The sequence below is a fragment of the Ammospiza caudacuta genome, chromosome 18 (genome assembly GCF_027887145.1).
Source record: "Ammospiza caudacuta isolate bAmmCau1 chromosome 18, bAmmCau1.pri, whole genome shotgun sequence".
In the NCBI taxonomy this organism is placed as follows: Eukaryota; Metazoa; Chordata; class Aves; order Passeriformes; family Passerellidae; genus Ammospiza; species Ammospiza caudacuta.
In genome coordinates this window covers 14,428,651-14,443,175 of record NC_080610.1, presented here as the reverse complement: position 1 = coordinate 14,443,175, position 14,525 = coordinate 14,428,651, and the positions used below count along the sequence as shown (strand labels likewise).

Below are 14,525 nucleotides of genomic sequence, written 5' to 3'. Positions count from 1 at the left end.
GAATGTTTCCCACAAAAACACTCAAAAGGGACCAGCAGCAGGTCCTTACCATGGCAAGAAGAACAATTCCCATAACAACACTCAGCAAATGGATCAAGAGCAAGTCCTTACCATGGCAAGGGGAACAATTCCCATAACAACACTCAGAAAAGGGACCAAGAACACATCCTTAACACGGCAAGGAGAAACAATTCCCACAAAAGCACTCAGAAAAGGGATCAGCAGCAGGTCCTTACCATGGCAAGGGAAACAATTCCCATAAGAACACTCAGAAAAGGGACCAAGGAACAGGTCCTTACCATGGCAAGGGAAACAATTCCCATAAGAACACTCAGAAAAGGGACCAAGGAACAGGTCCTTACCATGGCAAGGGGCACGATGCCCACGAACATGGTGCGGCTGACGAAGATCTCGGACACCACGAGCTCGCTGACCGAGTCGTCCCGCGGGTATTCCACCTGCCAGGTGATCTGCTGGGCCCCTGCCAGGCTGCTGCCGTTGTCAACCTCAAAATCCATCTGCAGGATCTCGTAGGAGGTCACGTTTGCTCTGCAAAACAAGGCAGATTCCCCACATCGTCACTGGGGTGTTGATAGCAAAGCGGATTTGCATTTCTCTTTCCTACTCGCCATTAAATTCACATTAAATTCGGCGTCTCAGACTTGAGACACTGACAGAAACCTAAATAAAACTGCACATGGACAATTGCAGAACTTTCTAAATAAGGTGAAACTTCATCTTTTAGTTTCCTGAAATTTTTCCCATTAAACTCAGGCATTCATTCTCCATAATCACAATGAACTTGCAGAATAAGCCACAAACCCTTGGAAAGGCAGCGCACAGAAGTTGCTAAATTATTTAATACAACATTATTATAATTTTGATGCTGCAAAACAACAGAATACTTGGCCATTCCTCATGTTCTACCAGAAATGAGCTCTTGTGGAGGGAAAAAAAGCCTTTCAAACCCAAACTGGTCTTTATCTCAGTGAAAAAATGGATTTGCAGAAATTATACATGACAATAAATGAGGGGTAGATTATCCCTGTTTTGAATTCATGACAACATTCTCCTCGTCAGTGGTGCAGACTGGTAATTATATGGCAATCATATATTTCTCATCTGGAAATAAAAGTTTAAAAGTAAAGAAATGGAAGTAAATGCACAGCAGTCAGAAATGAATTTAAGAATTACTTCTGCTTCCTTTCTCAACAGCAACTCTTATCACTTTCCTCAGGTCCAAAGCTATGTAAATATTAATAATTAATCCTCAGGTTAGAAAAACAGAGCTTGTTTTTGTGTTACAGAGAAGCAAACAGACACCAAGCTTTAACCAGCAGCACTCAGAGCATCCTCAGCAGGGATCTGCTTAGAAAACAACCTTTGCTCATCCAAACTTCCCACAAACTGAGTTGTTTCACAAATCATGCAAAGTTTACACACAAATATTTACAAAGAATGCAAGTTCCAGACTCAGACAGTGAGGGGTGGAGGTGACAGCCATGGAGAGGATGGAAAGGCTCTGACTGCAGAGCCAGCTGCTGCTTCTGCTGCAGAAACGCCCGATCTTACCAACACTGCTCAAGTTTTGGGGTAAAATCTGAATTTTCTGTGTGCCAGGCCAGTGGCACCTTCATTGTCTGTGTGTCCCTCCCCAAAGCAGCCATTCCAGGAGCTGTGCTCACGGTTTCAGCTGCTGCTGCAGAGAACAGAGACTCCAAACATCCTTTTCCTCTCCCCAAATGCACAGAGGCAGAATCTGGGTTTGCCATATGTTTCTGAAGGAGAATTGTAAAGGGGGAAAAAATTCTGAGCTGGAATTATTGATTTTCGTGTTTTCTTTCTGACAACAAACAACCTAAACATATGCTTCAATGCCTGGAGGATAAATATTTTCCATGCTGACAGAAGATAATATTCACCTCCAGGCACAACTAGAAGCTGTAAAGGCATCTTTTGTGTGGCCAAGCAGACAACCAGCAAAAACCTTTTAAGATAAATTTTATTACATAATAATAGGGATGTAATTAAACTATTTCTGTTAAAAACATAAACTGAACTGCATTGCTTTCTGTGTATCACCCCCAGCAGTTTGTTTTATCTAAATTGCATACAATTAATATACTCACAACACAGAACTGAAATTCAGATATGAGCTTTCCACTAACTATGGATTTAGATATTGGGCCTGTCAAGGTTTGTTTAGGTCTGCAATTTCACTTCAGCCTGTTCAGGCCAATAGCTGCCACTCTCAAAACCACCCAGGAGTGGTTCAAATTGAGAACAAAACCACCAGTGGAGGATTTGGGTACAAACAGACTAATTAAATAATACGTTAGTCTGCAGTGACAAATCCAATCCATGGGTCCCACTGACTGGCATTTGAGTTCAGCCCACAACACCTTCAATTATTCCTTTCCTGGTTTTCCTTTCACACATCCAGAAAGAAACCACAACAGTGGGCTTGTATCTTATACATAAACCTTCCTCAGATGCAGCTGCATTAGCAGGTGAATTCAAACAAAGCTGCATTAACAGCTGAATTCAAACAAAGCTACATTAACAGGTAAATTAAAACAAAACTACATTAACAGGCAAATTAAAACAAAACTGCATGAACAGGCAAATTAAAACAAAGCTACATTAGCAGGTGAATTCAAACAAAGCTGCATTAACAGGTAAATTTAAAAAAACTACATAAACAGGTGAATTCTAACAAAGCTGCATTAACAGGTGTATTCAAACAAAGCTACATTATCAGGCAAATCAAAACAAAGATATTAGCAGGTGAATTCAAACAAAACCACATTAACAGGTGAATTCAAACAAAACCATCCTCCCTCCTAGGTCTCAGTCCTGGTTCCAAAGAGAATCCTTAGCACCACTTGGAAAAACAACTCCAAACGTTTGTCAGAGGTTTCCTGCTTTGTCTCGGTAGCCAATTAAGCAGCATGACACGTGAATATTGATTAAAGAAGGTTCCACTTCCCTCTTGGGCTTCTGCTGCAGGAGATGCCTTGAACCATCTCTCACCTGCAGAGCCTCCCCTGCGTGCACAGCTTTGGCAAACCAGGGTTCAGCTCTCTGCACTCTGCTCCCCAGCAGGTGAATGGATTGTCTCTGAAATGATGGGTTTTGTCCCCTTTAGAGCTGGAGCCTTGGAGCAATGCCAGGTGCTGTGCTATCTGGGACACCGAGCACACCCCACGGATGAATTCCCCCTCTTTGTTCTGAGCCTCTTCCCAGGTTACAGCTGGTACAAACTCATGATAAAACCTGAAAAGTGAATTTCTCTCATGTTCAGACTAGTGCTCACCTACTGGCTGCTTCATCTCTTATCCTACAGAGGTTTCCTGCTGGAAAGGCTGGTATTACATTCATAATTCCTGCAATTTATTAACCATCCTCTGCAATACCGTGTGGGAGACCACTGCCTTTTTCTGCTGAAATTGATGGGGGTTGCTAAAGTAAAACCAGAGATAAATTAAACCATAATCAAGACCTCAAATGTCAGCATTTACTTATGTCAGCTCCATTAGCTGATAAATTCCCATCCCAACACCTGCATTTCAATTTCCCTCCTGGCTGTGCAGCATAACCACTGAAGGGTTTTTTAAAAGCAGGGGTTCCACCCTGGGCAAACCTTCAATTTTTGGTCTGGTTTGGAACTGGGGGCAGAACTTTGCTCTTGGTGGCCACTGTCCATCTGCCTGGTGGAGACAAAATGCCACCAGAGGGAAAATGCACCAGCAGAGAAGACAAGGACTGTAACTCATGCTGTTATCAGCCATTAAATCCTGTTAAACCAAACTTTATCCTATCAAGATTTCTCAGCTTTTCCGGGAGACTTATTTCATTTTTCTCTTAAATAAGTTTGCACTCTTGGGGAGAGTCTGATGGAATCCAAGGACTATAAATCACTTTTCCCTTCCAAATCTTTTCTCTCTTTTTAGTTAAACATTTCTATTGTCCAGTGAAGTTTGCTCCCAGTTTAGGATTTTGCCAAACTCTAGTTTAGAGAAGCAATAAAAAATAAAAAGTCAAAATTACTTTTATAAAAAAAGATTATTTCCTGCAAGCACAAGGAAAAGACCTTATAATTTTAGGCAGCTGGCATGCTTGCTAATAAGTCCATTTCTATGGAAATGAGTTCATAACTATTAATTTTGCCTGCTCCTGATCTATTCTTGATGAGCCTTTCAAATTTAGAAAAGCGCTTCATGATTCTCTCAATTTGGTAATTACTAACTCCCTTTGATGAATCCAGCCCAGTGTTTCAGACATGAGACATTCATTACACATTTTTCTCTCTGGTGAGAGGAGAAAAAAAGAACCCCATGGGTCTTTTTGGATTTATTTCCTCTCACAAACTCCTGTAAGTAGGTCCTCTTCTTCAAACGGTGATTTATAATCCTATTTGAGTACCTCCACAATCCTGCCTCTGCTGGGGACTGGAAAAATGCCCAAATCCTTGGGATTTGTGCCCAATCTGCTGTTGTCTGCCCTCATACCTGTCTGGTGCATTTACAGCCCAGCCAAGCTTTGTCACACCAGTCCCCATCCCAGAGCCAGGTGGGAGCTGGGTTGGGATCCCAGTCTGCACCTGGAGCACAGAGGGGAAAATCCATCCCACAGAAAGCCAACTTCAGCTCCAACCAGCTCCAGAATAAAGGAGTCATCCCAATAAAGGAGTTATTTATCCCAATAAAGGAGTTATCTATCCCAATAAAAGGGGGAGTTATCCCAACAAAGGACAGGAAAGTGCTGCTCAGTCCCAGAGCTTTCCCCATGGACACATCCACAAAAAGGAGCTGCAGCTTATTTTTATAAAATATCAGATCACTGTGAGGGTCCAGCACGGCTCTTTAATCAGCACCACAAAATCACCTGGCACTGAAATAACCATGAATTCAATTTGCCTGAGCCCAACAAGAATTATTGAGTTAATGTAATGACACTCTGACTGATATTAATGTGGCAGCAACAGCACAACTGGTTTGTATTTACCTTAGATAAACAAAATTATTCACTACTAGGAAAGATTAGCATTGCTAGCCAAGCTTTAGGGGCTGCCCTGTGTGTTTGGGCAGGGAATGAGATGCAGGGGGGCATTTCTGGGCACTCTGCAGTGCCACACCAAGGCTCTGCTGGCTCCACTCATGGGTCAGCAACAACTGAGCTGATAAAAGTCACAGCCTTCTGTTGCTGCACTTGGCTATTACAGGAAATCACAAGTTCCATTCACTCATAAAATAATGCTTTCAGTAAATGGCAATTTGTTTATGAGAGGCACAGCAGTGTAAACAACACCCTCAAAAATGGAGCAGACATGAGGTATTGGGAAAATTGGAAAATAATAAATGTGAGGTTATCATGTTGCTTGAGAGTCTTTTCCAGGTTGATAATGGCCAATTCTTACTCTGACAAACTGTAACCAAATCCAATAAGAATTCAGTGACCTCACATTACCAAGGTACATTAGTTTATCAAATACTTGAGTGGAAAAGGTCTCACTCCTCTATGTCAAGAGGATTAATTCTGTAAGGGTGTTTTACTGAAGAGCCAACACAAGAGGAGCCTTTTGGAGGTGCTCAAGACCCTCATTGAAGCCAAGTGAAGGGAGCTCTCAGAAACACCTCCAGACAAAGTCCTGACCCTCTGCCCCTGAGGAAATGCAGATCTGAGCAGTTTGAGATGAGGAAATGAAGGCAAGGGCAGCATGCAGCTTGTGAATGATGAAGATTTGCACATTACAGCATTCTGCCCGGGGCACCCCCAAAACCTGGGTGAGTCCCCCCAGGCACAGCACCCCAAACCCTGGGCTGGCACACAGCCCTGATTGATAAAGGATGCCAAAGCCTAAACCTTCCCTCCCAGCATGAAGAGTTCTGGAGAGGCTGGAAGGACACAGAGCTGCTGTCTAACACAGAACTTGCTTTGCTGTCCACGTTTTCCCAAACGTTTTGGGGTGCCTGATCTCAGTTGTCTTTCACTGCCATAAAAATTCATGCTCTCCACAGAGGTACAGGCAGAGAAAATGGCTACAGAGGATAAACCCAAGCTGCTAAATCCATTAAGAGTGTATGGATTGACACAGCATGTTTTAATAATCCAGTAAAAGCCACAAAAACAACAAGAAAATATTTTTGTTCAAAACACACCACCAAGACCAGGTATTATGATGTTATTTTGCTTAGCCAACATCTTTCCACAACTGAAAACAATAAATCTAGATAATGAGCAAACCTTTTAAGCTCTTCAGCTTCTCCACTGCCAATTCACAACTGTGCTGCTCACTAACAATGTGCAATAACTTCCACTTTATTTGATTTTATCAACATCATCATGACAACCCTGGAGACAACTGAGACAATTGCTTCAATTATTTTTATTTGCTTGCACCCTTGTGACAGTGCACAGAAATGCTTCTGCTAAAAGAGCCCTTAGATACTCTTTAAGTCAACCTTTAACAAAACAACTTTTAGGAGAGAACTTGGTTTGGGGTAATTGGTGAGCTCCACTTGCTGGGCACTGCGAGCCCGTTTGTACCTTTGTCATTACTCCCCCCTTTTGGAACAGCATGCAATCTTTTGGGGCTTAAAAAAGCATTTTGATTGCACTGGGATATTTTCCTGACTACTATTTAGAACTTCTTTATTGCTGTGTTGTGTATTTCTTAAAATAAAGATTCTCTGTCAGGAGGAAGTCTTGTTGGGAAACAACAAACACATCCAGTGAGAAACTGGGGCCAGGCAAATATAGAGGGAGCTATTGTTGTTTAAAAAATAAGAATAATTTTGTGATGAAAGACTCATGCTGGAACCTATCCAGTTAATAAATATCAACAGCCCCAAATGGTGCTTGTAATTTTTCTTCAACTATTGAGAAATCCTTACATTTTTACATGCCATAATCACATGGTCTATTTTCAACATTGCTGTGAAAGCAGCTAAATACATCAAAATACAGAGATGAATTTTTAAATAACCAGGGACTGAAATTAAAGCTAATAAATTCAGTGGCACAAGAAGCTCTTTGCAGAGCAGGAACTCACACACAGAGATCTCTGCAAATTCTCCAAAGGCCTTTACAAGAACCAGAGTGAACCCAAGGCATGGGGAACTTCAGCCAAGCTGAAAACATTTCAGGGAAAACCCAGGGGAGGGACAGGGGCACCCAGAGGCTCCATGAGACGGGAAATATTCCTATTTAGGGAATCCCTGGTGGCACTGGGCTGTGCACATTGCCAGCACACAGGCACAAACCTGAATTTCCTCTGAACCCAGCTCCTCCTCAGCAGCAGCAGCTGAGCTCAGCTTCATTAGAGCCTTGCCTTCCCCAGCCAGATCTGAAACGGGAGGCAGGCGCAGTTTGATTTATCTGTGCCTCTCCCAGATGCCCCGTGAGCCTCAGGAGCAGTGATTCTCCTGAACGTGCACACTCAGGAGGCTCTGGAGTTTTGTATTGACCAATATTCACAATTCCTCACCTTCCCCCAGGTCTGATCTCTGCTGGGAAGTGACCTGGATCCACCCTAACAGCTCAGCTCGCCCCTCCAGCAAGATCCCTTGCCATTTTAACACTATTTAAACTATTTTAATGTGATATTAGCATCTGGTGATCAGACCTTTCTGTGTGCACCAACCCCATTAGGAAAGAAAATCCCTCCTAGAGGCAGGAGGAAGCTCCTTGGTACCCAGTTGCTGTTTTGATCTCAGAATTACAACTGAGGCTGACAGCTGAATCTCCCTGGGGAGAAAATCAGCCAGAGGGGCTCTGGAGATGGAAATTCCCCAGGCAGGGAGTTCCTGAATGGAAGCAGGAGGGAGCCAGGAGCCTGTGACAGGAGCACCCCTGAACTGCTGCAGGATGCAGGACAGACAAACGGGGCTCTCCCCACAAGCATCCAAAAAGTTTCAGTCAACATTTAATTGAAAAAATTAAAAACTTGGAATTTAATCCTTTGTTCAATGGCCAGACTGTGTAAATTACTAAATAACAGAATACCAAAGGGAAATTTAAAACCAGTCCATGTTTTTCTCTCTACAGCTTGCTAAGGCTGCACAGAACTCATAGGTCTGCTGTGATGCCACCTGTATTAAATAATTTAAGAAAAAAATCAAAATAGGGACATGGTAAGAATTATTTTACTCCTCCTACATTCCCTCCAAACAAGTTTAAGCACCTAATGAACTAGACCTGGCTCTCCTTGAATGCAGTGCTCTTGGATGGAGAGGAAACGTGCAGGGTGGCTGAGAAATAAATGTCCATGGCAATATCCTCAAAGCAGAGAGGGCAGGGAGCAGGGCAGCACATGAACATCAACAAAATGGGACCTCCTCTCTCCCCACTCCCTGACAGACACATGGTGGGCACAAAATTGGTTTATTTTAAAGGCTGATAATTATGTTTTACACAAGAGTTCAGCTCTTCCACTCACTGTTGGTACCCAGTGAACAGACAGTAAAAACATGAAAGTGAAACTGGCACAGAAACATCAGTTTCCCGTGTTTTAATTAATAAACAAGATTAATTTATCCAGCTGAGCAAACAGAGGGTGGCTCAGGGTCTGCATTCAGTGTATGAACAGAAAGAGCCATCTGCAGCAAGGCTCTGAACCTCCACCCTTTGCTGTTTGAGCTCAAAGTCCTGATCTTACACCAGAGCTAAAAGCAAGAGATAAGCAAAGAGTTCCCATGTAAGTCACCCTATTAAAAGATCATTTCTGTCCTAAAAATGAATCCAAATTTTCCTAGACATGCAAAGATAATTCCAAATATCGAACCACAGAGGGGTGGATTTAATCTTTCTCCTTGTAAAAATCATCCCACAATTATTTTTTAACGGCACTAAAGTAAGGTCAGCACCACAGGCACCCCACAACATCTCCAGGTCACCTTTCCAAAGGGCAGCCAGGACCTTGGCACACTCCCAAGACAACAATTCCCCAACACTGACAGCTCAAGGGGAGCTGCTGGGACATCGCTCAAGGGCACACCTGAGCAGTGAGCGCAGGCACAAGTGAGGAAAGAGAGAGGTGAATTCACTCAGCCTCTGACAAGGAATAATTAGAAAAGAAGAGGGAGAAATGGTGTTCCACCCACTGTATGGTAAAAGCCAAAACACGGTCCCAAAACTTCATTTAAAGGAATTTCCTCAGCAATGAAGCCTTCAACAACCTGAGATGGGGTGGGCTGAGTGTCCAAGCTGAGCAGACACCTGCACATCACACCAAGGACATTCCATCCCTCCTGCTCTCAGGGAGTCAGCAATGACCCAAAGTGGCAAAACGACCCAAAATCCCAGTGACAGAAATGCTGCAGTGCTGGATGGGGTGTTCCATTGACTCCCTTTGCACCCACTGTGACAGTCCCACAATCTGGGCACGGCTCTGCTTTTTCATTTTCCTTGCTACTATCAAAAATTGCACCCAAGCAAAAATACCAGCTGTCACAAAGCACAAAGAGACAGATGAAAGGGTTTCTAGAAAAAGAAGGCAGGCTCCTGTAAGTGCTGCAATTCATGTTAACTACAGAAAATATCCCCAACATCACGGGTTAATGTGAAGGAGAATGCACAAAATCATTCTCCTGCTATTCCTCTCTTTTCTGAGTCTCTTCAGGATTTCATCATCCCTTCCCTTCGTCCCCATACAAGAACGTGCTCAGCCCTGGAAAATTGCTCAGCTGAAATCCTGAGATTTTGTCGAGGCCTGGCATTCTTTGGCCAGCTGTATTTACACCCCTGGCTGCTGGGTAGTCATGCTGGAAGCAATTAGCTTTCATGCTTTTTCAATATTGCCTTTCAAAAACTTTGAGATCCCTCATCTCTATCCATTTAGATGTAGAGAAGCACAGAAAAAAAATGTAAAAAAAAAAATAAAAAAAGAGAGTTCATCCATATGCTGAGCTCCTTTAGTCCCATTCAAATGCAGCAACTTCAGCTCCCCACCACCAATGAATGCCACCACAGCCACGTCCCAGCACATCAGGGGAGATGCTCAAAGGCTTTGGAAAGCATCACCACAACACTCAAAGCTTCCAGCACTGCTGGGTCCAGCAGTGGGACAGGTCACCCTCCTGCACCTCTGTGCTGTTTAACAACACTTTCAAGTGTGTATTTCATATTTTTATAAGAGGGAAATCTGTCACTGCTGGACTATTTTAAAAAAGAGAAAAAAGGGAATGAAAGAAGAAACAGAAGAGCGTAGCTAAATGTATACTGATTGCAGTAATTGCATCCATCCCTCTGCTGGAAAGTCTTGTATTGTATTTCTAATATGTGCTGATAAGTGCATTCACAACATGATTAACTGCCTGCAGACAAGAATGGCTATTATGTTTAACAGACTGATTAGCAAGTGACAGAGCTGCAAACTGTACTCCTGGTAAATTGGCTGCTTTTAAATTACAGCAACTTTTTTATGGCTCCATTTTTAAAATGCAATGGCTTGTTACACATATGCCACGTAAATTCCTATCTGACAGTAAGGAATAGAGGATACTGAGCTTTTAACTCCTAATCTCAGATCTCAATTAGAGCATTGCTCATTTTCTTGTTAATTACACCAAAATCTGCACTGTTCGTGGCTCTCATCAAGCATCATCTCATTTTCAGTATTGGTCTTTCCAAAGCTACCCTTAAACACAGGGACAGGATTTCAGTCCTTCTCTTTCTGAAGTTCTGCCTTATTTTTGCCGGTTCTGTAAGCAGATAACGAAGAGAGGATTTAGTGTATTCTTCCCAGGATTTGATTCATTCCCCTCTCTCAGCTGCAGCCCCAGTGCCCTCGGAGCAAGGCAAAGGGGAGAAGTGCAGGGTCTGTCCTGGAACTGAACCACAAACCTCAAATCCTGCTCAGTTCACACTGACCACAGCACGAGGCTCAGCCCTGCTCCAAGTGAAATGAGCCCCTCATTAATTCCGTCTCTTTTATCCCAACAAAGGGCAGGATTTGGGCACCCAGCTCCTTGCAATGCTCCGTGCAATCCTGCCATGCAATGCACAGCTCTGGCTTTTTGATTGCTCTTGTTTTTATCTCTGTAATGTAAAAGAGCACCAGCCTTGTTTGGGCCCCTGTGTATTTCATACAAACACGGCTACAGACACAGTCATGACCCCAGAGAGTTTGCAGTCCACAAGACAGAGAGAGAAAAGAGATTTAACAATCTGCACCAATTTAAATTCACACAGAAGGCACAAACCCTTTAAGCACAAATTTATCTAGAGACTTTCAAGCTCAATGACATCATGTACTTCAAACCAACTTATTTATAACATAAAGCTTAGTATAACTTGTAAGGAGATAGAATAAATCAATTTGCTCTATCACAGAACTTCATCAGATACAATACAGATGGCTCTGCTACCACGGTTAAAAATAACCTCCACATTTTTACATCAGCTCAAGGCATTTATCAAACCAGGAAAGTGGAGGAGGAGGAGGATGTTGTCTGGCTTGCACACAGTAATGGGAATATCCACCCAGCAGTCTGGGGCTTTTATTAATCTTCTGCCACGTGTTTATAATTTTATTCTGAACTGGGAGAATTCCGCTTCCAAAATCATTTTTCTTTGCTAAATACCAGGACAGAGCAACTTGAAGTTGTCTATTCAACGTAGATTATAGATTAAGAGGGGAGCAAATAATCCAGAGGGCAGCCTGGTTGTAGGAGTGGACAGGAAACTCTTGAGCACCAAAGGCACTCTAAAGCGAGCCTGGCTGAGCACGCAGCATTTCAGCAGGATAAAAAGGGTGATGGAACAACCAGAGCCTGAGACTGCGCCCAGCAGGGCTGTGCAGGGCTGGCACCTCCTGCAGGCTCCCAGTTTGTGATTCCCAGACAATCTGCACGGGGCAGAGAGCACGAGCCCCACAGCCCCGCAAATAACGCGGCTGCAAGAAGGAAATTCATTCGTGTCTCAGCTTCCCTCGCTCTTGTTCCCACACTCCAGCCCCAGAGGGGAAATCAGGCGTTGACGTTTGCTCAGGATTCATTGACTGAAGGCTCACTGGGAGGCTCCTGCAGGAGCTCTGTTCTGCCCTTCCCGCTGGGCAGAGGGCACAGAAAGCAAAGGGCTCAGGCTGCCAATGCCCAAAGGGACAGCGCCATTCTCTGCGCTGGAGGGAATTCCAGAACCTCACAAACCAAGCAGGGAGAGCTCGTGCTGTGACCACTTTTTTACTCTTTTTAAACCAGGTATAACAAGCTCCTGGGTCAGCCAGAGCTCTGACATCTGCTGCCTGAGATTTTTCTTCATAATGAGCTCCCTAAAGAAGACCAGAAGCCTTTGTAGCTCAAATAAAGGCAGATTTCATCGCAATGAACCTCGAATATGTAACATGAAGCAGGGAAAACTCCAAGCAAGTGGATCAAACAGAAGGGAAACAGAAAGCAGTGCACACAGCCCTGCCCAGACTGGGGTCACTGCAGGCAAGCCCTCCATGCTCACTCCCAGCTAACCTGGAGATCCCTGGCTGCAGCAGAGCCTGCCCTCACCTGGGAGGGACCTTAAAGACTTCTAAAAATTAAGGGAAAAAAAAATACATTAGACACACAATTTAAAATTAATGCATATTAAAATATAAATTAGTCATTCCTTACTACATCACTTTATCCACTGCTCCATGCCCGTATTTTCTTTTTCAGGGGATTACAGGAGCACAGCTAATTATGTGAATGCTTCTGTAGGTTATAATTGGGAATGAGATCGGTTGATTAACTACTTTGATAAAGATTCCAATGAGTACTGGGAGAAAGTGGGGAAATCCCTCAGAGCAACCTGGCCTAGGGAGGTGTCCCTGCCCCAGCTGGGTGATTTTTAGGGTCCCTTCCAACCCAGCCCATTCCATCTTTCTCTGATTTTGGTTATCTTCAGCATCTCACTTTCTCATCCTCATTATGACTGAAATGATGGATAACAGGCCCGTGTGTTCCTCCCCTCCATTTCACCATTATCTCATTCCATTATTTACTGAGCATCCAAAGCCCAACTGGGAACGTGCTCCCAGGAATGAAAGGATCACAAATCTGCTCCCTGAAATGAAAGAACCACAACAGGAAAAAGCTGCAAGAGGATCAATCATGCAAAGGTCCAGTGAATAACCCAGCAGGCCACAGTGCTGCTTTGGAGATCTGCAAGCAGCCAAGAGATGATCATACTCTAATTAAAACAGCAAACTGCAAAAGACATCCCAAAGGCTTTCCTCCCACCCAGCCCTGCAGAGACACCAGGCAATAAACTAAACATCCAGTTGCTCTGGGAGTTGTTTTCATAAACAAAATACAGATAATGAGGTATCCCTCACAACTCTTCTCGTTTTTCAATTTAATTTAAAACTGAGAGGAGTTGGATAAAAGGGAAGGTGTCTGAAGCAAAAGGACAGATGGTTCTGCTGCCAGAGAGGGGCACAAAACTGAGGTTTATTACAAGCCTTTTATTTTACTTAGAGCTTTTTATTTACTCCTCTTTCTCCCTTCACTCACCTATTCATCTCCCCCTCAGAGCACTGCAAATTCAAGCTCCCATCGAATTCTCCTGATTCAAATTCAAATTGAAGCACACAAAGCACAGCACCGCTTTCACTGCAGAACTTTCAAGGGTTCTGTTGCAGATTTTGGGGGCTTTTTTTTTATTTTTTAAGTGTCTAACAAGCCAATTAGAGGCTGAATCAGTACCTTTGAGATGAATGCACAGGAAATGAGAGGAACATGGCAGTGGTGACACATCCTGCAGCCTGAGCCCCTGGAACACGAGGCGTGTGCTGCTATTTTATGTAAAATGAGAAAATGCTACTGTGTTTATCTCATCAAGAAAACCACTTTCCCCCCTTGCTTTTGCATTCCCTGGGTGCTTAACAAAGTGGGCTTGCTTTTGATGAAGGCACAAAGAATCTCTTCAGAGCCATTGCTGGGCTCTGGTCATGGAAGCATTCCCATCCCTGGGTGCCCAGAAAGCAGCCAGAGCCTGGTGCAGGAGGTGAGCACCAAACAGGGCAAGCAGAGAAGGGCCTGTGCTGCTCCCATTTCTGAACAGGTGCACAAAGTTTGTATTTTATACGTTTGTATTTTATACGTTTGTATTTTATACGTTTGTATTTTATACGTTTGTAAATTTTAATATTTATATTTTTATCTACTTTCCATTAAGTCCCTGTTCAGCTAAACCCTCTGACACCCTGCTCACATGGCAGTGTGTAATGGGCTCATGGACAGGATTCCAACAGTTCCAGTCCAATAAAATCAAATACTCCAATTCAGAGCAAATTTCCCTGAAATTAATATCATTAATACCATCCTGGCTGAACACTAAACACTTTGAGGAGAGCTGAGGTATCCTGGATTTCCTCTTGGAAATCCTGTTGTTGAGCAGCTCAAGTTACCCTGGCAATGTTACTGAGGTGGGTGCTTCCTTCCTCTACCTCCACTTTTGGTCTGTAACATTAGGGGGGAAAAATTATGTGCATTATAATTAAAAAGAAAAGGAAAAAATAATTTAAAGCTAACAGTCATTGCAATCACCAT

General features: G+C 43.4%; 1 protein-coding gene across 1 annotated transcript in view; it reads right to left on the bottom strand.

Annotated features, from left to right (window-relative positions):
- The window catches only part of TMEM132B (transmembrane protein 132B), a 209,404-nt gene that overhangs the window by 64,813 nt on the left and 130,066 nt on the right, over positions 1–14,525 (bottom strand). Inside the window, exon 4 of the mRNA XM_058816681.1 lies at positions 363–549. Coding sequence (XP_058672664.1) covers positions 363–549 — 187 coding nt within the window. The remainder of the gene's footprint in view (positions 1–362; positions 550–14,525) is intronic.